We start from the raw sequence: 24,064 nt of genomic DNA, 5'->3' as shown, positions 1-24,064 counted from the left end.
TGAGTGTGTGCACCCCCCCTCACCTAGCTCTTCAGCCTTCTGAGAAGCACTGACTGTATTCCAGTTCGACCAGCGCCCTCACACCACAGAACAGTTGTAGCTTCTGGCTAAAACTTCCAACATGAGCCACACAAACAAATCCAGCTTTAGTGATCCCTATCATCCAGGAAGACTACCACCAACTCCTCAAACCAGAGAAAGATCAGCAAATTTATGAAAAAATGCTTTATTCAAAAACACTGTTTACACAAATGTGTGCCTATATACAAAGTACAAAAGAATCCCTCTTCTTATCCCCACGTCCCTTAAGAGATATTGAAACCTGGGACTCCCAATCTTCTGTGGTCAGCTGCCTCTGGCTGCATGTCTCATAGCCTCAGAGGGAGGAGGGGGTGAGGTTGGAGCGAGGCCTTCCCTGACCACAGCTTATTATGCAATAGCGTGAGACCAGCTCCAGGTTCCACCGCCCAGCAGGGCAGAATGAGATCAACTTCTACCCCTCACAACCTGTAGCAAGTGGCTGCTTTGCTGCTTGTCTTGCAGTAGTTTTTTGTTTGCTTTGTTTTCCGAAGGGAGAACATCAACCTTGCAAGTCACCACCCACCATGTTCTAGACCAGTCTTTTCCTTCTGTATGGCAAACAAGGTTGCAAACAGAGACAAGAAAAGAAGGCTAGAGCCAGGCATGGTAGTGCATACCTATAATCCCAGCAGTTGGGGTGCAGAGGCAGAAGGATCATGAGTTTGAGGCCAGCTAGAACTACAAAGTGAGACTGTCAGAAAGAAAAAAGAAGGTCGGGGGTGGGGGGTGGTTAGGGCAGGATGGAAGGGAGGAGATATCAGATCAAAAGAAAGGATGAAGTTAAGGCTGGTGGAGTGGCTCAAGTGGTAAGAGAGCCTGCCTAGCAGGCGTGAAGCCCTGAGTTCAAACCCCATGCCACCAAACAGACAGACAAACAAAAAAAACAAGTATAAGAAAGGATGGAGGTGAGCTTGGGCAGAGACTTGAAGCCATGGCTCAAGGACATGAGGCCAAGAAACTAAATACTCAGAGAAGCTCGGCCAGCCCTGATTGAACCCAGCTGTACTCTGCTAATGCCTGTGACCTAGACATGCTCTGAAGGGGTCACAAAAAAAGTCTGGAGCCTGCATCTACTAAAGTATAACATATTAAGAATGAAGCCCAGCCTGCCTCCATTGGAAAAGCATCAATTAGGCCACCACGTGTACATCAGGACAGATGCTCACCCAACACGTGTGTGTATAGCGGGAGGATGATGCTTCTAGCTCAAGAGGAAAACTTCAACCTGGAACCTTTACCTGTCTCCCTTCCCCTTCTGGAATAATTTCACTTAAATTGCCACTGAGCAGATAAAGGACATGGGAGGAACAGATTTGCTTGCGGTGACAGAAGCCCCATCTCTTTCAGGACAGATGGACTCAATGGACTCCTGGAGGCCTCGATCTGAACAAAAAGGCCACCACTGCTGTAGCTACATACCTAGGACTGTGAAGGCAAGACAAGCACGCCTTGTGCTAAGCATACACACACATACACGCACGCACACTTACGTACAAGTGCTACCTGCAAACACATCAGTATGTACAGCAATACTACAATCACAATTGATGTGGACTTCTCCCATTGCAGCTTATTTCCAAAGACAAGCCTGGAGTGTGACATTCAGGATAGGGAGCCTCTGGCAGAGGTGAAGAGACCAGCAGGGGGGGAGTGGTGAGGGTCAAGACTGCCCATGGGCCGGCGTAAGAGTTCCTCCACATGCCGAGCGACATCCATGGTCTCATCCAGGTCGAATTCTCCATCCTGGTCCAGGACAGGGTCGGGGCTGGTAAAAGAGAGGGATGTCAGGGGAGCTAGTATGTCTCCCCAGCTCCCAGGGAGAGCCCCCCAGCCTGCTCCCCACTCAAACCAGAGTCTTATGAAAACAGGACCAATTCTGACTGGATCCCCTCCACCTGCCAACTGGGTAGCAGGCAGCCTCTGGCTGGGAGAAGTGGGAGATATCCAAACTTCTCTCATCTCTTGCTACCTTATAGAATGATCTCAGAGAGTCTGTTTCCCCTCTCCTCTTGCTTATCTGTAGGATGAGGCAGTTGGGCCAACCAGCTCTATACCCACCTGGGAGGCTATTCAGTTACAGGTAGGCACCCCACCATTCACACCCCTACAACAACAACTTTTACCACCTTACTCCAGTCCTCACAGCCACCTTAAGCTGGGTATGACTCCATTCTATAGAGGAGGAAACCAAGGCTCAGCCATGTTAGGAAACTTGCTCTTGGATACTTACAGCTAGGATTAGAACCTGGGTCTTTGGGACTCCTACAATGTGGGGGTCCTGCTGCAGCTTGCTGCCTCCCAGACCCCCAGTCATCCAGCCAAGCCACCCACAACTCAGAAGAGAATTAATTCCCCACCCTGCTCCCACCTTACAACCATGCTGTTAATAGCTACCCTGTGTCAGGCCCTTCTGACAAAGCTTTATTGTCATTGTCTCATTTAATCCTCATGTCAACTCCAGGAGGTCAGTGTTTTTGCCCCCATTTTGTTTGTTTGTTTGTTTGTTTGTTTTGTGGTACTGGGGTTTGAACTCAGGGCCTACACCTCGAGCCACTCCACCAGCCCTTTTTTGTGAAGGGTTTTTTTGAGATAGTGTCTCACAAGCTGTTTGCCTGGGCTGGCTTCTAGCCACGATCCTCCTGATCTCTGCCTCCTGAGTAGCTGGGATTACAGGCATGAGCCACCAGTGCTCAGCTTGCTCCTATTTTTCATATAAGGACCCTGAGCATCAGAGAAGTTCAATAATTTTCTCAAGGTCACACAGCTAGGCAGTACCAGACCAAGGATGGGACCTTGGTATGTCCAGCTTCAAATGCATTGCCCTGTTGACCTCACCCTCCCTCATCTGGGCTGGGCCAGTCCCCAGACCTAGCTGGGTTGTTTCAGAGCCCCAGGACCCCTGGGTTCCTTTACCCATCAGTCCCCCAGGGGTCCAGCCTGAGGCCAAGTCCCAGCTCTTCCCCATGGACCTCCCCCAAAAGATGACCTACTTCTGCGGGTACATGTTGTAATGGGCCTGGGGACACACAGCTGGGGAGGGGGCCTGGTCCATGTATGTGGCGCCAGCCCCAGCATCTGCAGACACGTTCACGAACCTGCAGGAGGAAGCACAGGAGAGCCTTATTGCCACGGAGGCTGGTGGCACTGACTTGGGGCTCTGGGCTATCTTGACAGGGTATAGAAGGCTTTTCAGAGTACAGAAGGACAAGGTGCCCCAGTTGGCCCTGGGGCTCTGGCTGCAGGCATGGGGTCCTGGGTGCTGGCCACAGTGTGACCAAGACTGTGTGCCTCCCAAGGGCTGAGTCAAGTTTCCTAGGGGATCAGGAATGCTGGGCTTAGCAGGGAGGAGTGTCTGATGTTGGGGGCAGTGCAAGAGGGGGAAAAAAGGGGGTGTCAGAAAACCCAGAACTGGGCCCTGGACACTTACTCAGGGACCACTTGTTTGATCTGTGGCTTCACATATCCATCCACTGCTTTAGCTGCCAAAGGGAAAAAGTGGTGAGAACAAAAGTCTGGGAGCTCCAAGGGAAGTGAAAGCCCAACCCATGCCATTTGGTTCCTGCTCACATCACCCTGGGATCATCTCATGGATGAGGTTTCCAATGGACTCCTAAGGATGGCTTCAGTCCTATGCCTCTTCTGGTTCCTTTTTGGGCCATTTGCTTCCCCTCTCCCAGCCCCCACCTCTGCCAAGGAAACAGCATGGAGAAGAAGCAAACTCCACCGTGAACTGTGACAGGTGAAAGGAAAAATCTGCCATTTTGCTCCTACACTCAAGTTGGTGGCAGGCTGAGGTGTGGGGTGTGGTGAGAATGTCTGATTAAGAAGGGGGAGTTTTATCTGTGGGTGGGAATTATTCGAGCTCCTCCCCCATGAGTGCAGAGTCTTTGGCTCCACAGAGAAGAAAGCTGCGATGGGTTTCACTTTCCCTCTGCTCAGGTGTGAGCCCTGAAATACTTATCTCCATCCCGTGGATGAAAACCCGGACAGGAAAAAGCCCCTGGGCCCTTGCTGGGGAGCCCTCCCAGCCCAGCCCCCGGTCTCGGGGGAGGGAAGGTCTGTGGCCGGGCAGCAGGACCCACCGAGCACAGGAGTGTAGTACTTAGAGAAGACCTCATCCTTGGGGCGGTCAGGAAACACATAGATGAGATAGCTCAGGTCACCCAGCCGGTCAGCCAGGGACCTGATGGAGAAATCCCGTGTGGTGAATGGCTTCAGGTTCCACAGATTGCGGTCCGCTGTGAAAGGTACAACTCATTCCCACAAGCCGCAGGAGGAGGGTCATGGTTGTGGGTTTTAAGGAAGGCTGCTGAGAAATCGGGGCTTTTCCTAGCCTGCACTGCAAGCCCTCCTCCTGTGCTTCTAGGTGCCGGAAAGCGGGTGCTGGGCAAGGAGACACCAACAAGGCAGAAGGTGTAGGGGAGTCGCCCGGGGGTTTCTGCAGTCTGTGGGGCCGGTGATTTCAGATTCTCTGAGGTGAAAAATGAGAGGATGGGGCTACAGTTCAGAGCTACACTCTGAGCACAGCTCTTGCCTTTCACAGCAGGTACCTTTTAAGGATGCAGGCCTAAAGGAAAGTGGGAGCAAGGAAACAGGGCCCTTGTGGACAAAATGGGCACTCACGAGAGTCGAACTTCCAGGCAATGGTGATGCCTCCAATTTCTGAATCACTAAAACGCAACAGGAAGGTCCCGTCTGGCTTGTTGATGAGCAGGTCATGGGCTTGTTGCTTATTCACAAAACCTAGGATGGCCCTAGGTGTGTGGAACATTTGATGTCACTGCTGGGCTGGTGGGCACTGTCCCCTGAGCCCTCCATGGCCTCCTAACCCCAAGGCACTGCTCCTTACCCGTCATTCCAGTGTGGCTTGTGGTGCTTCTTTAGCACCTCCATCACCCCATCAAACCACTGCCAGAAGGTGTAGTTCCAGCCCGGCAAGTTCTCCTAGAGCCCCAGATACCCGAGCCAGGAGTCACAGGCAGCCCAGGAGTGGGTGCCCTCTTGTCCCCACCAGACCTGCTCCCAATTCCCTCCACCTTCCCTGCCCCTTTAGCAGTTCATAAACTGACACAGCCCCCTACTGGTCCTAGGGAACCAGAGTGCCCTTGACCCCTGCTTCTAAACACATGGGTCCAGGGCAATCCCATGGGTGGGCGTGGGAGCTGTAAAAAGTTGTTCAGGCTGAACAGGACCTCTAGCATCATTTCCATCCTATCCCCTCATTGACAGATAGGGAAGGTGAGGCACAGAGAGCAGAAGGGGCCTGCTGGATCTAGGATTGGCCTCCAGCACCCTGCTTGTGGCTCCTGCCTACATTTCTTGGGGTCTGAGCCCCCATCTCTCCTGATTGTAGGAGAGAGTGATTGGGGGTGGACAGTGGGATGCCAGTCTTGGCAGAAGCCTGTATGTAAGGTGAGGGTGATGTGACAGGTCCCTGGTGGTTGTAGGCAGGCAGCTGGCAGCTGGGTTGCTCACCCTGTTGAACTGGGACCAGGACACAGACATGGTGCTATAGTCCTCAAGGTGGGTGCTATTGCTGTTAAATAGTTTCTGCGCCAGGAACACAAGGTTCTCTTTGGTCAGGCCCCGGGTGCTCTGCACTTCGGCCTTGAATTTCATGTTGAGTGCTTCACACAGCTGTGGCCACAGCACTTTGTCAGGCACGGCAAATGGCACCCTGCCCTGAGAGGGAGAGAAGAAAGGGGGAGAAAAGGTAAATTAAGGGAGGTGGAAATGTTTACACACACACACCACACACACCCATAAATACACATAAGCTATGCAGAGACTGGGAACCATCTAGAAAGGAGACACAAACAGGGGGAAAGAAAAGGCAGTATGGGCCAGCAGGGATGGAGACACAGACTAGGAGACTAGGACAGAAATTAGGGACTCCAACTGTAAGGCAAAGGAAGAGTGGAGACCAGGGCCCAAAGACGAGGTTAACACACCTCAGAGAGCCCTATTCAGAATCCTTGACTCTAGACAGGGCTCCAGGACAGGCCCAAGGACAGGCCTGAGGACAGGGGTACTCACCATCAGCTGCCCCTCAGTACTGCTCTGCTCTGTTCCTGGGGTGTGGAAAGGCCACTAAGCAGGGACCAAGGAGTTGGGGTTGACCCTAAAGAGAGTCCTATGGTGTTGGAAGCCAAGGTACAGATCCCAAAGGGACTCACCGGCTCAGCAAAGGCATTGTCCCATAGCACAGTGGCGGTGGCATTGTGGTCCTGGCTGCCATGAACGATGACAACCACGGGTAGGGACAGAGTCTATAGAAGTCAAAGGAATTAGAGTTGAGGGGTTATAAACACCACTTTTCCTTCTACTTAGGGATGACTCCTAACCCTAATTCCTCAACCACCATCCCAATCACAAATCCTTCTCAATAATCCTGAGCAGAAACAAACCAAAAAAACCCACTAGTCCATTGCCTACAGCAGTGGGTAACAACACAGCAGACAGATGCCCACAGAGTTAAAATAGGTTTTGGGATAGCATGGTTGCGGGGCGGGTATCTGGGCTGAGCTTGGGAAGAGTCATCTTTCCCAACCTGGGCTGATCCCTTCCCCCCTCTGACTGACCCCAGGGATGGAGGTGCTGGAGCCTCACCTTCACCTGGAACACAAGCTCATTGCTGCCAACACTGAATTGAGACTCAAACAGGACTGTGAACTTCTCCTCTGTCACAGATTCCGCACCCCGTCGGTCAGCACGCTTGATCCTCTTCAGTGACTGTAGGGCAGGAGGCCAGAGGGGGACAGGGAGAATGTGGATGGTTACCAGGACTCAGTCCCCGGCAGACCTTCCCTCCGAGGCTGGGCCCTGTGCTTACCATGTTTCTGAAGTGGGCACTAAGGGTGCTTGTGCCCTGGTGGTACTCCATGACGCAGCAGTTGTTCAAGATCTCACCACTGCACTCGCTGCAAGGGAGAGGGGAGCCCCAGCTCCACTTAGGCCCCAGGTGAGGAGTGAGGTCCTGTCCTGTCCTTGGGCTGGGGACTTCACTCTGGCTAGCCCTGTGGCAGCCCTGGTCCCTCATCCCCTAAGAAGATTCCTTCAGTGTCTCTCTGGGTTTCTGTTTTCTCCATCAACCAGAGAGGCCCCAAGGTAAGGTCTCCAAGAATGAGGGGCGGGTCTCTAGCTTTAGGTTAGGAATTCCTTGTGCACTGAGATTACAGTAGGGACTTCAGGACCTCTGGTAGCTTCTAATGCACTTAGCATAAAATAGCCTACAAGGACCCCATGATCAATCCCTACCCTGCTCCCTGGCCTCATTCAGTTCCCCTTCCCTCACTCATGCTGGTCTCAACTGCTAAACAAGCCAAGCTTAGTGCCCACCTCAGGACTTTGGTGCTTGTTCTTACTGCCTTCCCAGACACTCCCAACTGTCTCCTCATTCAGGTCTCAGCTCATATGTCTCCTCAGAAAGGCCATCTTCAACCTCCTGTTGTTTATCACCCTCCTCCACCCCAACACACATTCAGATGCTATGTCAGTTTTCATTTTTCTCTCTAAAGTGTATCATTTTGGGAAACTCCATTTGTTTATTATTTATTTAATTTAGTTGTGTGACTCTGGGATTTGAACTCAGGGTCTTATGCTTGCTTGGCAAGTACTCTACCACTTGAGCTACTCCTCCAGCCCTTTTTGCCTTGGGTATTTTTTTGAATACAGTCTTGAATTTATGCCTGGGGCCAGCCTTGGACTTCGATCCTTCTATTTATTTCTCCTAAGTAGCTGAAATGATGGGTGTGCACCATCAAGCCCAATTTACTGATTGAGATGGGAGTTTTGATAAAAATTTTTTACCCAGAATGGCTTAGAACTAATTTTTCCCAATCTCTGCCTCCAGAATAGCTGTCATTATGGACATCTTAATTTTTTTTTAAATGTATTGCTTTCTGACTCCCCTGCTAACCAGAGAGCTCCCAGAGAGTGAGAACAGCATTCGTGCCTTCAAATCCACGTCACTCGTCTACCTACACCTTGTGTCACTCCATCAGCTCTTTTTGTTAAGGGTTTTTCTTGATAGGATCTCACAAACTGTTTGCCCAAGTTGGCTTCTAATGGCAATCCTCCTGATCTCTGCCTCCTGAGTAGCTAGGATTACAGGCGTGAGTCACCAGTGCCTGGCAGGAAACATTTTTAATTGGGCATTAAGGTTGGGACCAAGCCTCCCACATCACTCATTCACTCTTTGCATCTGCCACACACTTGGTGGGGGGCCTTCCCTGACCCCCTGGGTTTGCGGGCCACATGTGCCTTCTCTACATTGTTCCTTCAGAACACAGCACTGGCTCTCTGCCTGAAAAAGCCTTCCCCATTCCAGCCCTGTCACTAGCAACCTCCTGTCCAGCTGCTGACCTGAAACCAATTGTCAATTCTTCATCACTTGGAACACTTCCTTCCATGATACCCTTCCATAACCCTGGTTACAAGCTGTATCAGTAAATCACTTCTCAGTGGCTGTAGCCTGTCCTGCTAGTCAACAGGAGGGGTGAGAGAATCAAGTTCTATTTGGATCAAGTTGAGTCCCCATGGCAAAACAGTAGTTGTTGACCTACTATGTGCTGGGCATGGGCAGGGCCAGAGAGGGGATAGAGCTCCTGCCTAGCAAGTACAAGGCCCTGAGTTCAAACCTCAGTACCACAAAAAAAAAAAAAAAGATGGAGAAGCAGTGCTGACTCTGCTCTCCCCCCAGTGCACACAGTGCCCGACCCCAGATGGAGGGAGGCACACTTACTTGCGGGTGTTCTCGTTCTTGAGCAGGGACTTGGCCTGCTGCTCACTGATGATGGTCGCCTTCACCTGGGGTGGGTTCATGTGCACATTCAGCTTCCCTCCCACCAGCAGGCGCACGGTGGCTGCGAACTTGGTCTGGGTCTTCAGGACCTGAGGGGGCTGCTTCTCGATGATGAAGGTGCTGCAGGGGACACAAGTGACCAGACAGATGACCAGATGCTGGCTCCAGGGAAAGGGTTGTGGGACCGATTGGGAGGGAAGCTCTTCCCACAGGGCTCAAGGAAGACCATGGCCTAGCCTCTGTTCCTGGGGAGGCCACTGACACTCGGGGAAGAGGGTAGGAGGGAGGCTGGGTACAAGGACATCTGCAGTGTCTCCATCAGACACTGGGTCAAGGCAGCCCCAAGTAGCCAGAGCAACTGGAGATGCAGTGGCAGGGTGTGGGGCACAGGGCAGGACTTAAGGGAGCTCCTGGTCTGCATGGAACCTGGGCCTCCCACATGCCCACCCACAGAAGCCTTTCTGCCCTGCTGAGCCTGGCTGAGAGGCAGCAGTCACCTGGTCACCAGGGCTGAGATGATGTCTGTGATGGTGGCATTGACCTCAGCCAGCATCTCCTCCACAGGGCCAGGGATGGGCAGCTGCTGGCAGAGGTGCTCAGCCCTGCGGATCTGCTGCCGGTTCTGCCAGATGATCTCAGCCAGCTTCTCACACCTGCAAGATGCCCAACGCCCACATGGGGACAATGGTTTCTCTCCTAATCCAGGCCAGATGTGGGAGACCCCATAGCATAGCTCCACCCTAGCAGCAACGCCCACCCAGGAAGGTGAACCCTTTTGCCAGTGTCCTATCCACAGGGTCAGTGCAGAGCTCTTGTCTCCAGAAGTAGAGGACACACAGGAGGAATGGCTCAGGATTGACCCCGCACACCTGAGCCTGCCCCATTCCCCAACACAACTTCATCCCTGGGGGAAGGTGACAATGTCCAGGAACAGGACACTGGTTAGATGAGAGTGGTCACAGAGAGCGGGAGCCTGCTACTTAGGCCATCACGGGAGCAGAAGAGGCAGCTGGCACCACCACCTGAGACCCCACCCACTGGGCGCCCCCTTACCAGGACTGTAGCACGTCCAGGCTGCCCTCGGGGGGGCCCCCATTCCCAGCCAGCTGCTGCCGTCGCTTCCATTGGATCAGCTCATCATCCAGGATGATGGTCTGCTGCTTCCGCAGCAGCTGCAGGGTCTTCTGGTGCTTCTCGGCCAGTTCCTGTGGGAAGGGACCGAGGAACTGCTGGGCTCCCAGAGAACAACCCCGCGGACCTTGCCTAGAGCCCAGGGAGCAGCCCAGGTCCAGGCAGCTCCTTCCTCTCCCACCTGCTCTGCCTCACGGGCACCCCAGGAGAGTTGGGCATGCCTCCTGTTCTCCCGGGTGCTGCCTCTGTTTCTCTTTCTGGTCCTCAGACATGCAGGCCATGGGGCTCCCTGTGGGAGCACAGGGCCACAGGATCCACTCACCACACGGTACTGCTGCAGAGTCTGTGCCTCACGTTGCAGCCAGGCCTCCAGGGACACCTGCTTCTGCTGCAGGGCTGTCTCCCGGCTCAGGCGCTCCTGGGGGTTCAGCTGGGCCAGCTGGGCAAACTGAGCTAGAGGAGGGGAGAGGACACCGACCACTGTCATCTTCCTGCATCCAGCAGAAAGCCTGAGAATGTGCACCTACCTGTTCTGGAGTGAGACCCTCAGGGTTGGTCACCCATCAATATAGCAAGTTGGGGTTCCTACCAGTCACAGCACCCAAAGATGAAGGGGCTCAGTCAGAATGCTCAGTCCGAATGTTCTGCTTGCTGGCCTCCTGACTGAGCCTCCCCTGTCAGTGGTGGGAGCAGGTGTTCAGAAGTGAGGCTGAGGAGGATCCTAACCTGGCCTCTTTCACCTGACACACACAGCCAGAGGCCTGGCCCTCCTGCTCAGACTTGAGTCCAGACTGTCCAGGTACAAGTGTGCTGAGTTCACTAGCTGGGTGAACTCAGGCAAATCACCGTCTTTCTGGTGCCTCAGTTTCCCCACATGTAAAATGAGAGAATCCTGGCACCTGCTCAGTGGGTTACTATAGAGGTTGAATAAATGGTAATACAGAAAATGCTCAAGGAACTGCCTGGCACATGTAAGTAGATTTTATGTAGATTCATCCTTACTGGTTGGTAGGTGATAGAATGGAAATGAAATGGTGACAGACAAGCAGCTGCTCAGCTCCATCCCTCACATGGGGAGCTGGGAGGCCCCTGCTCCACCTGCTTTCTCTCCTCCCCTAAGCACAGAGCATAGAGTGAATTTTGTTGGATCTGGAAGGTGCCTGACACTGTGATCGGGGGATGGAGAGAGAGACAGAAGGCAGAGAGTGTGTCGAAGGGCTCCTGGGCACACAATACAGTTGGTTCCCTTAAGGCTGGGGGTGGGGATGTGGCTTCTCCCACACCAGCTCTTAGGAAGAAAGGATACAAGAAACACTGGGCATCAAAGACCCAACTTAGAAGTCAAACATTTCTAGTTACAGCCAACTGTCCACCCTCCCCTGCTTCCAAATTCTTCCTCCCCCAGACAAAAGTGTCCTGAGCACCAGGATTCTCACGCCCTTCCAACAACCCTCTGAACAGCGCAGCACCCTCGCTCAGCTAAGTCAAGACAACGTGTGCATGGCACGTGTGGGCTGAGTTCCTGGCTGGCCTCTGAGTGCCATGTCACACTGACCCCGTCCTTGCCCTAGTGAACAAGAAGCTGAGCGGACAAAAGCAATGCTAGACAGCCAGGAAAAGCCCAGAGCTAGAACTCAGAAATACAGCTCATATCTCACTGCAGGACACTGAGCGGCAAGAGTACCGTCCAGGCTCAGAATACAGCAGGGCATTCTGCCGGGTCCTCCCTGGGAATCCTGCAGGCCCACAGGGAGAGTTGGTGATCCCACTTTAGTGGGACTTCCCAGAAGCCATCTGCAGGTGCTTCTGGGAAGGAGGCCAGGGGGATCTGAGGGATTGGCTTAGATTAACAGTCTGTGTTGTGTTTTGTTTTGTTTTGTTTTAGTACTGGGGCTGGAACCCAGGGCCTTATGCAGAAATCATAGCTAAAATCTGCTCCTCCCCTACAGGAAGGGCTGTTCTTTTTCTGGGTCCATCTGGGACGGATTCAGATGGAAGATGCTAGAATCATCCTCAAACATTTATTCAACATTAATGATGTGTCAGTCATTGCATTATGTTGGGTGACAGAATGCACTGATTAGGGTATGAATAAAGCTTAAATTAAAATGGAATTCTAGAAAAATTTAAATGTGAAAAAGGCAAAAAGGAAGGAATAGGGGAACCAAAACTGAAAATGACACAGCAGAAAATAAATATTAAAATATCAGCCCTCTGTTAAAATGTATTAATTATTACATTAAATGTTAGTAGAGAAACGTTTCAGTTAAATGCAGAGATTATTAGGATAAATAAAAAGCAAAACTCAACACTATGCAGTCCACATTATAAATTAAAACTAACATAGCGAGGTGGGGGGAGAAGAAGGAAGCAGGGGGCAAGGGGGAGAGATGGCCCAAACAATGTATGCACATATGAATAAATAAACCAAAAAATAAATAAAACTAACATAGGTCAAGTTACGGTATGGGATATGTGGAATAAGAAAGTTGGAATGGTTATATTAATATCCAATGAAGAGAACTTCAAGAAAAGAGTCTTACCAGAGATTAAGAAAGACATTTCAGATTGATTATGTCAACTGATCAGAAAGTTAGAGTAACCATAAATATGCCTATATCTAATTAACAGTTTCAAAACATTTACAAATTTTTTGAATTGGAAAATGTAGACAATTTCATCATCATGACAGTTTCTTTTTTTTTTAAGTACTGGGCTTTGATCTCAGGGCCTACACCTTGAGCCACTCCACCAGCCCTTTTTTGTGAAGGGTTTTTTGAGATAGGGTCTTGAGAGCTATTTGCCCAGGCTGGCTTCAAACCACGATCCTCCTGATCTCTGCCTCCTGAGTAGTTAGATTACAGATGTGAGCCACTGGCACCTGGCCTATGATAGAGTTTTTAATACCTCCCTTTCAGCAACTAACAAAACAATTAGGCAAAAAAAGGAAAAAAAATCAATAAGGACCAAGATCAGTGATTCTCAAAGTGTAGTCCAGGAAATCTCTGGAAGGTTCCTGAGACCCTTGAAGAGGGTCCACAAAGTGAAAACAATAATTTTTTTCATAAGTTTATAAAACCTTATTTACTTCTTTTTTTTTTCTTTTTTTTTTTTTTTGAGACAGATTCTTATTACCTAGTCCAAGCTGGCCTTGAATTCTTGATTCTCCTGCCTCAGCCATCTGAGTGCTGGGGTTGTGGGTGTGTGGCACCACAAACACTCTTAATATCTAACAGGTACATAGTAGAACCTTCCAGAGGACAGAAGATATTAACACAGATTGAAAGCACAGCACACTATCTTTTAAGCCTAACACTGAAGAGATTTGCAAATACAGTCACATGTTGCCTAAGGATGGGGATAACTCTGAGAAATGTGTCAGTAAGCAATTTTGTCATTGTGTGAACATTGGAGTGTACTTCACAAACCAGATGGAATAGCCTAATACAAATGTAGGCTATGTGGTATATGACTTTGTATAAATGGTCCATTGTTGATGCAAACATCATCATATAGCATGTGACTGTAGGAATAGAAATTCATTCTCCTCACTAAATTTTGGTTTTGAAGAGACAGATGTTGTGTTTGGTTTTTATAAAACTTTACCTTTTATGTTAACATTTTTAAATTTATCATTGCTATTTTTGAAAGTCACAACCGTAAAACATACATTCTCTTCAACTACACAAGATGCATTTGCTAAGGTAGAGCATATACTGGGTCACAAAAAAGTCTCCATCAATTTATAAGGACAGAGACCCAAACAGAGCAGGTTCTCTAATCACAATGGAGTTCAACAACAACACAATCTGGAAACTGTAACAGTATAACTTCAAGAAAATAATGAATAGTAGAAATTAAGTAATATACTTCTAAAAGTCATATAGGTAAGAGAATTAATCACAAGAAGCTCAAAGCCCTGAGTTCAAACCCCAGTACCACCACTACACACACACACACACATAGAATCACAAGAGTAATTAGAAATATTTCAAAGAGAATGTATAAATACATGTATATCCAAAATTATGGGATGCAGCTAAAGCAGTGTTTAGAGGAAAATTTATATCTTTGAAACAAATAAAGAGAGAGAGAGAGAAAATAAAGTTCAAACTCCATCCTACAGTTTCTGCTGGCCTAACTTTCCATACATATCGTATACTGGGCTGGTGGTATGTCTCAAGTGGTAGAGCACCTGCCTAGCCAGCACGGGGCCCTGAGTTCACACCCCACTATCACCAAAAAGAAAAAAATATCATATTATGAATGTATCTACACACGTGTGCACACACACACAAACAAAGAGCTAAAATCAATGACCTAAGTTTCTACCTTAAGAAATTAGAAAGGGCAAGGGAAAAGGCAGTTTGAGCCTTCCTGTTCTCAAGGATGGGGTGGTACATCTCTGGGGTCAAGCTGGAGTGGATGGAAAATGGGCATGACATGACACCTCAAAATGTACTTGGGGCTAATGCCTTCCAAGTTAATTCTTCTTTTCCCACACAGTTATCATGGCAGTCATTGGCAAACTGCAAACCTAGGAAATAGGAGTGTTTTCCACTGCCACCCCGTCCCCCACATCCCATCTGTGAAGCTTAGGTAGAAGCTCTGATGGAGTTCCACTCCCCCCACCAAGTCTGTCTCTACCAGGGGACTCCTATTCCAAGTCCTCCCTCTAGTTAGGGAACAATTTGCCCATCTCCTTTCCAAATCAGATTTCATGAGTCCCTACAACTCGGGAGAGAATATGGATTCATAGAGATGGGGATTTCATGACATATCTTTAGTTGAGATCTGGTTCTACAACTTACAGGCAACCTAGCCCAAGTCATTTGTTCTCTTGAATCTCCCTTGCACCATCTGGAAACTATGAACAAGCTGTCTACTCCACAGGCTTGTTGTGAGGGCTGAATTGGATTAGGTACCCAAGCTTGGTCCAGAGCCTAGCCCATGGCAGGGGCTCAAAGTCACTGCAGGCCTTGACTCTTACCAGGCTTTGGGGAAGGTGCTGGAGAGATGGGCCCTGACCCAGCCCCCACCCTTCAGGAACTCTAGGATGTTCTTCATCCTATCCTCCAGAAAAACACATCTCCCACTGACCAGCCTCACCTTGAATCCTCAGGCTCTCCTGGTACTGGATGATGAAGTACTCTTGGGTTTGCTGCAGCTTCTTCAGCTCATTCTCTGTGTCCTGCGTGACCAGTCGAAGCTCCTCAAAGGTCTGGTTGATCTGAAGGTGCTTCTGGGACATGGCGTCAACCAGCATGCCAGCAGGTGAGCTGCACTGGAGGCAGATTAAGTGGAAGTGACAAGGAGCAGTGAGCTAGGCAGAGAGAAGAGGAGAAAGCCTCGGGTCTTAGGGGATGCCAATGCTACAGACCCCAAACTCCAAATCTGGGTAAGAAGCAAGGGTCACTTGAGTCAGAAGAATAGTCATTTGCAAAACTGGAGTGGAAGGAGAAAGAAGAGAAACAGATGACCTGGTAATAATGGCACCTTTATAGCAGAAATTTCTATTTCTGGGGTTTTGGTTTGGTTTGGTTTGAGATAGGGTCTTGCTATGTAGTCCGGGCTGTTCTTAAATTCATGATCTTCCTGCTTCAGTCTCCTGAGTACTGGGATTATAGACATGTGCCACTAAGTCTGGCTAGAAATTTCCATCTCAGATCTGGCCTCCAGCAGAATAGTCCAAAAAGGATCCACTTAATTTCCTTTGAGAAACTAGAACTCAACACATTCCAGGTGTCACCTGGGTTTTCCTATTAATAATGATGTCTCCTCATCCCACATTTACTCACTGACCCAGGGCTAGGTGTTCCCTGGGGACACCGGGCAGGGGCGGGGACAGGGCTGTAGACACACATCCTCCATGTCCTCACTCAAGACCTTCTTGTGACTGAAGGAAGAGGAGGCAGGGCAAACCTCTCATATTTTGGCATCCTCAGGATCCCAAAATGAAGTCATAGGGGAGATATTAAGAGGTCCTCTTTGGATCTCCACATTCAAAATACCTGGTCAAGAGGAGATCAGGTGTTCAGGGACTTTCCAACTAACTGTTTTCAGAGTAAAATCTAAACTTCTCACAGCTTCAGCTGGTCTAGCAAATAACCCTGTCTTGCCTCCATTCCAGCTCACCTGCTGTCAGAGTATACCAGCTACTGTGCTTTCTGTCTCAGTTCCTTGAAAGCACAAACATATGCCTGCCTCAGGGCTTTTGCTCTTGCTGTTCCATCAGTCTGGGACATTCTGATACCAAATTCTCCTGAGGCAAGCAGTTCAACTCTCCTGAGGCTACAGATAAACGCTTCTCAATCCAACTAAATTCCTTCCTACATTTACAGTAGCTCTGTGATTGCAACAAGTCAGAGACACGGGGGCTGTGCTGGAAGACCCTCTGTAACCTGGTTCCTCTCCCCTATCCAGCTTTACCCATTTTGACTTCTCATCGACTCCATGCTCCCCAGCTACATGGACTACTTGCACCTCCCTGCCTTCACATATGCTGCTGTTACTTTGGGTTATAAAACTCCCCCTTCTTCCTTCCAAAGAACTCTCTCCCTTTCCTCAGTTCCTGCCGGTGGGGGTAGAACTTTCCCTATATTCACTCCCTTCACATTCAGTTCACTTTTAGAGAATCTGTCCATGCTAGATCCCTTTTAGGTGGGGACCAGGTCCTTATGTTTCTCAAGTTCAGACACACGGAAGGACCCCCAAAAATGTTTACTGAGTGGACAATAAAATTCCTGAAATCAGTGTCCATGACAATAAGTAAGTAAATCAATACTCTAAGGCCTTTCACTATGTCAGTTTACAAAATTCACTTTGCATTATTGCAGATAATACAGCTTTGGCACCATTACACTGTCCATGCAGGTATTCAATGCTTTTAGGGTTTCGAAAGTTGGGTGATCAGGCCCCGCTCCCTCTCCTGCCCTGAGCCTGCCTATCTTCATTCTTCTGACAGAAACCTCAGATCATTTCTCCTCACAGACACCAGGATGGTGCACTTCTTATTTTGGCCACAGCCCATTTATTGAATGTCAGGTATTTTCCCTGATTTGTAATGGCATCTCTGACACAGATGTGTGTGTGTGTAGGGGCAGATTTAAGATTTTCTGGTCCTTTCTTTGGTCTGCTTGTCCATCTTTGGCCCACACAGTATTTCATTCAATCATCATCATAACCCTACCAAGTAGTTACTATTACTATACCCATTTTAAAACAGAAGAAACAGAGGGCCCTGGGTATGTAGCTCAGTGGTAGAATGCTTGCCCAGCATGCATAAAACTCTGGGTTTGAACCCCAGCACCATCACCAAAAAATTAAAAATAAATAAGAAAGAAAGGAAGGGAGGAAAAGAGGGAAGGAGAAAGAGAGAAGGAGAGAGAGAGAGAGAGAGAGAGAGAGAGAGAGAGAGAGAGAGAGAGAAAGAAGAAAGAGAGAGAGGCTCAGAGATGTTATTGCTCAAATCACACAGCTAACAGAGCCAGGGACTGAACCTAGGGGTCACTTCACACCCGCACATGATATTATTGCCTCTTGCATATCTTTGGTGCTCTCCTCATGCCAGTGTTACAAAAGCACAGTTCAGAAAGAAAGGATATGGCAGGCTCCCCTTGCTTTTCTCCCCACACCAGGGCCACTCACGTTGTTGGCTTCTCGGACCAGCCGCTGTTCATTGTACAGAATGTGTCGAATACAGCGGACCAGCTCCATGGGGCAGCGGTCGTACGTGTTCTGAAAGAACGCAACATCAGCCACTAGTGTCCACCCTGTACCAGTTATGCTAGTCCCCATGTCATGTCTACATCTTCCTCTCCTTCAGCCAGTCTCAGCTTTTCCCAGGAAGTCTCAGGAGCCATCAGCAAACATCTTTATCTCTCTTTAGCTGCCCTTCTCCCAAATCTTTTTACTTGGTTTGCAGTGAAGTAGGAGCCCATGGTTTACAAAGCACTTCCAACCTACCATCAATTTAGACTCTCACAGCATGGAAGCCCTATGACATAAGCAGAAACTGTGATCCCCATTTCATGGATGAGAACACTGATGCTGGGAGAGCTAAGCATTTGTCTGGAAATAAGTGAGAGAGCAGATGACTCAAGACTCAGGGTATCAATGCCAATGTCAAGGTACTTTCTACCATGCACCTCCCCCTGGGTTCTTATTTTGTTTCCCCACAGGTTTCTCCTGTTTCCTCCCTCTTCTAGGATGGACTTTTATTTCCTTAGCATGCTGTTGCTTGGATTTAAGAGGGATTCTCTAAGAAATACAAGTGAGTTCCAATAAATGCTTGACCATGACTACCACCCACACCCCTTTCCTGCTTCCACAAAACTCCCCCTCCTTATAAAGGAGAGGCAACATCTTATTTCTAAACCCTTAATTCAAAGCTCTTGCCTCCAGGAAAGCTCTGCCCCCTCTTCAGCAGCTCTCCCACCTTTAAAAGAGTCCCAAGAGAGATGTCTGGTTACCTACTTCCTTTCCTTTCTCAAGCAAAGGAATTCTGACTCAGTCTACCTCATCTCTCCTGCTTGATTTGTCCATAAGACAGGTTCACCTATCCAACCCCCATTTTGGGGAACAAATGCCCCACACACTCCCTCCCACCTCTTGGTTTGTAATATGCTAATGTGACAGGTATGACTTAGAAAGAAGAGGTGGGGGAAATTTAAAAAAAAGTTGCCAGTAAGCTTTTATGGTCACATGGTGAGTCAGTGGCCAAGCCAGCAAAAAACCCAGGGGTCTGATGCTGGAAGAGAAGGCATTACTGCCGCCCTGTAGATAGCCAGCGTTCACACCCACCTGGAGCTGCGTGGCGTAGTGCCCCAGCTTGATCTTCCGCAGAAACCCATCTTCCCCCACCTGGTGCTCCGCCTTCTTCTGCAGCTCCTGTACCAGGCCGTCCAGGAGCTGCGTGGCCTGGCCTCGGTCTTGGGGATTGTCCAGGTCAATGGCATCCCTTGGGACATGACAGGGGAAATAAACCTACTGTGGCACCTCCTTAAACAATGCCATGGAAATCCCAGGCTGGTCCACTGCACACAAGACTTGCTCCTGGCCACTGATAAGCATTAATAAAGTTTAGAAAAGTTCCCTCTCCCCTCCAAGGCTCCCATTTCCCTGTTCCCCTTTCCCAGGGACCCCACCCCTTCCACACAAAGGACAGATAGGACCAGAGTCACATCGAACCACAAAAAGGAGACCCAGAGGCCAAGAGACCTTGACCGTAAGACCAGCAGTGGAAGGTGTAAGATAGGAGGCACCTACCAGGGCTGGCTCTCTATCCATTGTGCCAGGTAGTGTCTGACCTCGATGGGGAAGTGCTGCCCATATAGCACTTGCATCTGGCGCAGGGCATCTCCCTGCAGTTGTTGGGCCTGAATCCAGCCCGCCATGGCTGTTCACCTAGGAAGAGCAAAGGACCGAAGAGATGTCTCCTGCAGGGAAGCTGCAAGGCAGGTCTGCCCCTGCCCTGCTGTGCCCACCAAGGACCACGGTCAATCTAGGCCCCTCCTCTGCCCCAGACATGCTTTCTTGTGCCGGAAGAAGAAAGACGGTGAGGAGGAGGAAGACCTCTTTTCTCCTCTAACAAGGAACCTGCTGAGACCGAGGTGGGCTGGAGGGGGGATCTGGACAGACAGGTGCCTTCCCCTTCTTCCTCTCCTCCTACCCCATCGGGGCTTCCCCAGACCAGAGGGGGGAAGGGGTGTGTGTGCAGCTAAGAAAATGAAAGAGAAACTTGACAGCAGAGCCCCGCAAGTCTCCTCTGAAGAGGACTGCAAGAATCCCCCGCCCCACCTCCGACCCCAACTCTCAATTCCTAGGAAGGGGAGATATTACAACCCAAAGTCAGGGCAACTAAGCGACCGCCACTGGACGGCCTGGTTGCCTGGGGCACGTGACTGGAGCTGTCAAGGAGAGAGGGTTGGGGACATAGAGTACCCCTCTCTGGCGCTCTCTAGGCTGCGCTCCAGCGTCTCCCCCTCCCGCTTCAGCCCGACAGCGCCCCCTCTTCACTGCGCTCCAGGACAGCGCCCACCCTTGGCCATCCCGTTTATCTCGGTCCCTCGTCCTTCGTCCCTCTTCCACGCTGCACCGAACTCCTTATCGAAGCCGGGACCGAACCCTGTCCGGCGCTCGGCTGTCGGGCTCCAGGGTGCCGAGTGCAGGGCCGGGCCGGGAGTCCCGTGTCCCACCCCGCGCGCGCCTCCCGCGACGCGCCGCCGGCCACCCACCTGGTGGGGCCCAAGCGTCCCGCGGCGGGGCCGGCTCTGCGCCCGCGGCTGTAGCTCCCGGCCTGGGCTCCTAGCGGTGGCAGCGGCGGCGGCTGTTACTACAGGAAGGAGCAAGAGAGCAGCGATTTCCTCCTCAAAGGTCAGCTGCCTCCGATAGACCATACACAGCGCGCGAGCTCTCGCCAGCACCCCTCCCAGCCCCTGTCGCTCCCGCGCTGCCTCCGCCCTCGGTCGCTGGCTCCCCGGCGAGTGCGCAGCGGCGGCGGCGGCGGCGGGGCCGGGCCGGGCCGGGCCGGGCGGGGCAGGCAGAGAGGCTGGGCGGCGCCGGGCGTGGGGGCTGCCCCGACGGCGGGGTCCCCCTCCCAGCCCCGCCCCGGAGTCCCAGCCAGACCTCCCCTTGTGGCTTCGCTGGAGCGTCCCGTCCTGAGACTGTGGCACTGGAGCAGCCCCGAGGGGCCCCGGGAAATCCCAGGCTCTGGAAATCCCAAACCAGGGCCTCAGTTTTGTCGTCTGTACAAACGGGAGGAAGGAAAGAAGGACTAGCTGGAGATGCCTTCCAGCTCGGGCGAGGGTCACCTTTTGAGTCTCTAGATTTAAGAAGTATGGGTGTGTGTTATGTGGGTTGAGTTTTTGTGACCTCAGAGTCAAACCTTTAGAGAGGAAAAGGGCTGGGGATTCCAGAGAAGCAAAGCTCACTACCACTAGACTCCACACCTCCCTCTGTCCATTACTCCCACCGTCTGAACTTTCCCGTGAAGCAGGACCAGGAAACACCTTTGTAATCACATGTTTCAACCTTCTGTCCCCTCCCCATCCCAACCTTTTCAGGTAAGAAATGATGTCAGTCCAGCCATGGTCACACAGGCGACACATGGCCTCATCAGCAGACTATGATCCATAAACTTCCCAGCCCCTGCGTTCATCCAGCCCAGTCATATCCTAGGCTGATCCTACTTTCAGAAAGGTCCAGGGAGGGGTCATCTTGAACCCCCAACCTCACATCTGCCTATAGGCCTTGGCCGCAAGCAGCAAACCTCCTCCCTAGAGTCCTGCCAGGGTCATAGTTCCCATCCCTAAGAAGTCTCCTCCCCCCCCCCCCCCACAAGGCTCCAGGGTTGGATGAGGCCAGCCTGGAAGCCTGCCATCCCCTTTGCCCAGCTTCCCTCTCCTCTGGGCCTTCTTTCTGCCTGGCAGCTGGTATTGGCAGTACCAAAGGAGGGGCCAGCCTGGCTGCCCACTCACAGCCCAGCTGGGCCAAGACCAAGTGCCCTGGAGGAATCCTCTCATTTGCCTTTTCCCTCCCCAGTTTCTTCTTAGCTCTGTCTTCCTCACTCCTACTCCCTCTTCCTGCCCTTCATTACCTCCCTCAGTTTCATTCTTTTTACTTCAGAGGAAAAAAATGAAGTTTTTCTGCAGAAGTTGAAATGTCTGGGTTCTCCCCGCCTTCCATGTGTGGTCACAGTGACTTAGTTGGCAGGATCAAAAGGAAAGGAATTGAAAACTGTGGGGGATATGTGGAGGATTTGGGGGAAACCTTACTTTCCAGATGTCCCACAGGGGTGGGGGTGGGGGGAGTGACTGGAAAGGAGGAAGCACAAATTTTCTTCTCTCCCTGCTTTCTTCACTGTGTTTGAGGGTCAGATACTCACAGCTAGGGGGTCTTCTGGAATGAGAATCAAATATCAGTGCTGGAAGTGAGCATGAAGATGATTTTACAAATGGGGAAACAAAGGCCAGAGAGAGGAAGTGACTCGGCCAGTGTCACGCAGCCTGTCAGTGGCAGGTTTAAACTCATTGCCACATTGTAGGCAGGCCTACTTGGCACCTTTGTCCGTAGCTTTGTACTGCCCTCAGGAGGAGACAGTTGAAGAGTGGATGGGAGCAAGTTCCAAGTTCTCTGAGATAGGTCTGGAGGCAGAGGACCACTCTAGTCATGCACTCTATCTGGCTACCTGGAAAGGGGTGATGTGGGGGTGCCCACCTAAAAGTGGGGACCCTGCCTGCTCACTTCCAGGCGGCTGCCTCTCCAGACTCCTCCCCCAGGGCCTGCAGAGGCCTGCTGCTCCAGCTGGCAGCCCCACCCACCAAACATCTGGCCTGGCTTGCCTAGGGGGTGGGTAGGACTAGGTCCTAAAAAGCTAGCACTTAGGTGCCAGTGAACAGAACTGGAAGGGCTTGCCATAAAGGGAGCAGAAAGGTCTTGAGACCTCTCAAGGGTCTCCACATCCCACTGTGTGCAGCAGCTGTTCCCTGGCTGTTCTCTGACTCTCTCCCCACTCAGCCTTTGTGAGGCTCTGAATTCTTTATGTCTTTCATTTCTCGTTTCCTCCTCTTGCTTTGATTCTCTCTCCAGGTCTCTGTCTCTCTGATTCTGCCTGGTTTCTCTTCTTTTCTCTGTGCCGCAGTTCTCCCTCTGAGATGGAGTTGGCAGGGGGAGGAGCTTTGTAGCTTTCCCAGGATGGGCAAAGGCTACCTGAGAGAGTGGAGGAAGGGTGTCAGAGCTGGGCTGGGGGTAGAGGTGACTGTGGTCATAGCTCCGGATAACACAACTACCCAGAAATGTCAAATATGGGGTTTCTTTTTGCTTTCAGTCCCCTGGTTTGGTCTCTGCTATTTCCCACCACAAAGCACTCTGGTGGTTTTAGGGGACCTGGCTCTAGAGGAGAAAACTGAGGCCTCAAGGATGGGGTTTAGAAAGATCAGAAACTGCCTTGGATCTGGACTAAGCTGGGCCTCCTTGCCCCTAATTGTCCTTTATCCTCCAGTTCCAGGTTGTGGTATTAGGTGAGGAGAAAGGAAGGATTTTGAAACTCTTATAGAAAAACATTCTCCTGAAAAAGACTGACCATGCTTTATTATAAATAATAATAATAACCCATGGCCTAGTTTGTAGTTAGCACACTTATATACATATCCTGAACTGAATCAGGTGACACACTTGTATATAAACATGGTTGTACTCTAATTCAACTGCTCCTGGCAACAATCTAGAAGGCAGGCAGGACCAAGATCATCCCTTTCCATTACTCCAGGAAAGAGACCTGTCCCAAGGTGTGTGACCTGTGAGTGCACAGCTGGCACCAGGAACAAATTTTCATGGGCCCAGTGGCACAGCCTCAGGACATCCTTCCTAGACTGTCCCTGACCCCAGCTCACTCCTGCACAGTGAAGAGGTCTCCTTTGGCTGGACTAGCCCAGAACTGTTCTATAGTGTGGAGTGTGGCACCTGCAGCCAAAAGACAGCCATACTGCTCTGTTGAATGAGACAGTGTGACCTGGGCATTATATGAAGGTGGGCTAGGGCTTATGGGGGAAGGGAGAAGTAATTCCAAGTCCCCTTTCTGTCCTGACCTAATGATCAGATTAGCTGAGAAGATCTTGCAAACACCTGCCAAAGGAGAACAGGCAGAAGTCATCGTCCCTGTGGAAAGAGGTGGTACAGAGTCGCCTATTATTTCCTTTGCCCCAAGTCCCTTCTTCAACGGAAGTTCCTGTTGCTTGGGAGCCCAGCGGTGGTGGTGGGGGGGGGGGCGTTTCCCAAGAAAGCTGGAGGTATCCTAGGAAGCATCTCTGCCCTATGGCAGGTTGGGGAGAGCTGACACCCTGGGGCTCTTAAATATCCTGGTTCACCCTACCTTGCCTCTGTTTGGGCTTTCTATCTCCACTCCAGTCCTCACCCCCAAGCCTCCTAAAGTGGGGCCACAGGCCCATGCCTAGCACCCACCCCACCTCTGAGACCCTCATTTTGGTACCTCCCTGTAGAAATGCTGCCCTGCTCATGTCCATGAAGACAAAGCAAGAGCTAGGGAGGGTG

At 50.8% G+C, this 24,064-nt stretch overlaps 1 protein-coding gene across 1 annotated transcript; it reads right to left on the bottom strand.

Moving 5' to 3' along the window:
* Positions 1 to 210: 210 nt before the first annotated feature.
* LOC109687323 (signal transducer and activator of transcription 5A) lies at positions 211 to 20,471 on the bottom strand. Its single transcript, XM_020165152.2, has 19 exons — positions 20,251 to 20,471; positions 19,283 to 19,420; positions 18,818 to 18,974; positions 17,663 to 17,752; positions 15,125 to 15,299; positions 10,338 to 10,468; positions 9,938 to 10,089; positions 9,382 to 9,537; positions 8,825 to 9,004; positions 6,914 to 7,001; positions 6,691 to 6,813; positions 6,258 to 6,350; positions 5,557 to 5,763; positions 4,931 to 5,025; positions 4,705 to 4,835; positions 4,164 to 4,319; positions 3,509 to 3,560; positions 3,072 to 3,176; positions 211 to 1,846 (listed from the first exon to the last, which is right to left on the bottom strand). Exons 2-19 carry the CDS (start codon positions 19,408 to 19,410, stop codon positions 1,684 to 1,686), a joined length of 2,382 nt encoding a protein of 793 aa, XP_020020741.1. The 5' UTR covers positions 19,411 to 19,420; positions 20,251 to 20,471; the 3' UTR covers positions 211 to 1,683.
* Between the last annotated feature and the right edge of the window lie 3,593 nt (positions 20,472 to 24,064).

The sequence above is a fragment of the Castor canadensis genome, chromosome 11 (assembly GCF_047511655.1).
Source record: "Castor canadensis chromosome 11, mCasCan1.hap1v2, whole genome shotgun sequence".
Lineage (NCBI taxonomy): Eukaryota > Metazoa > Chordata > Mammalia > Rodentia > Castoridae > Castor > Castor canadensis.
The sequence above is the reverse complement of the archived record's forward strand: the minus strand, read 5'-3'. Positions and strand labels throughout refer to the sequence as shown.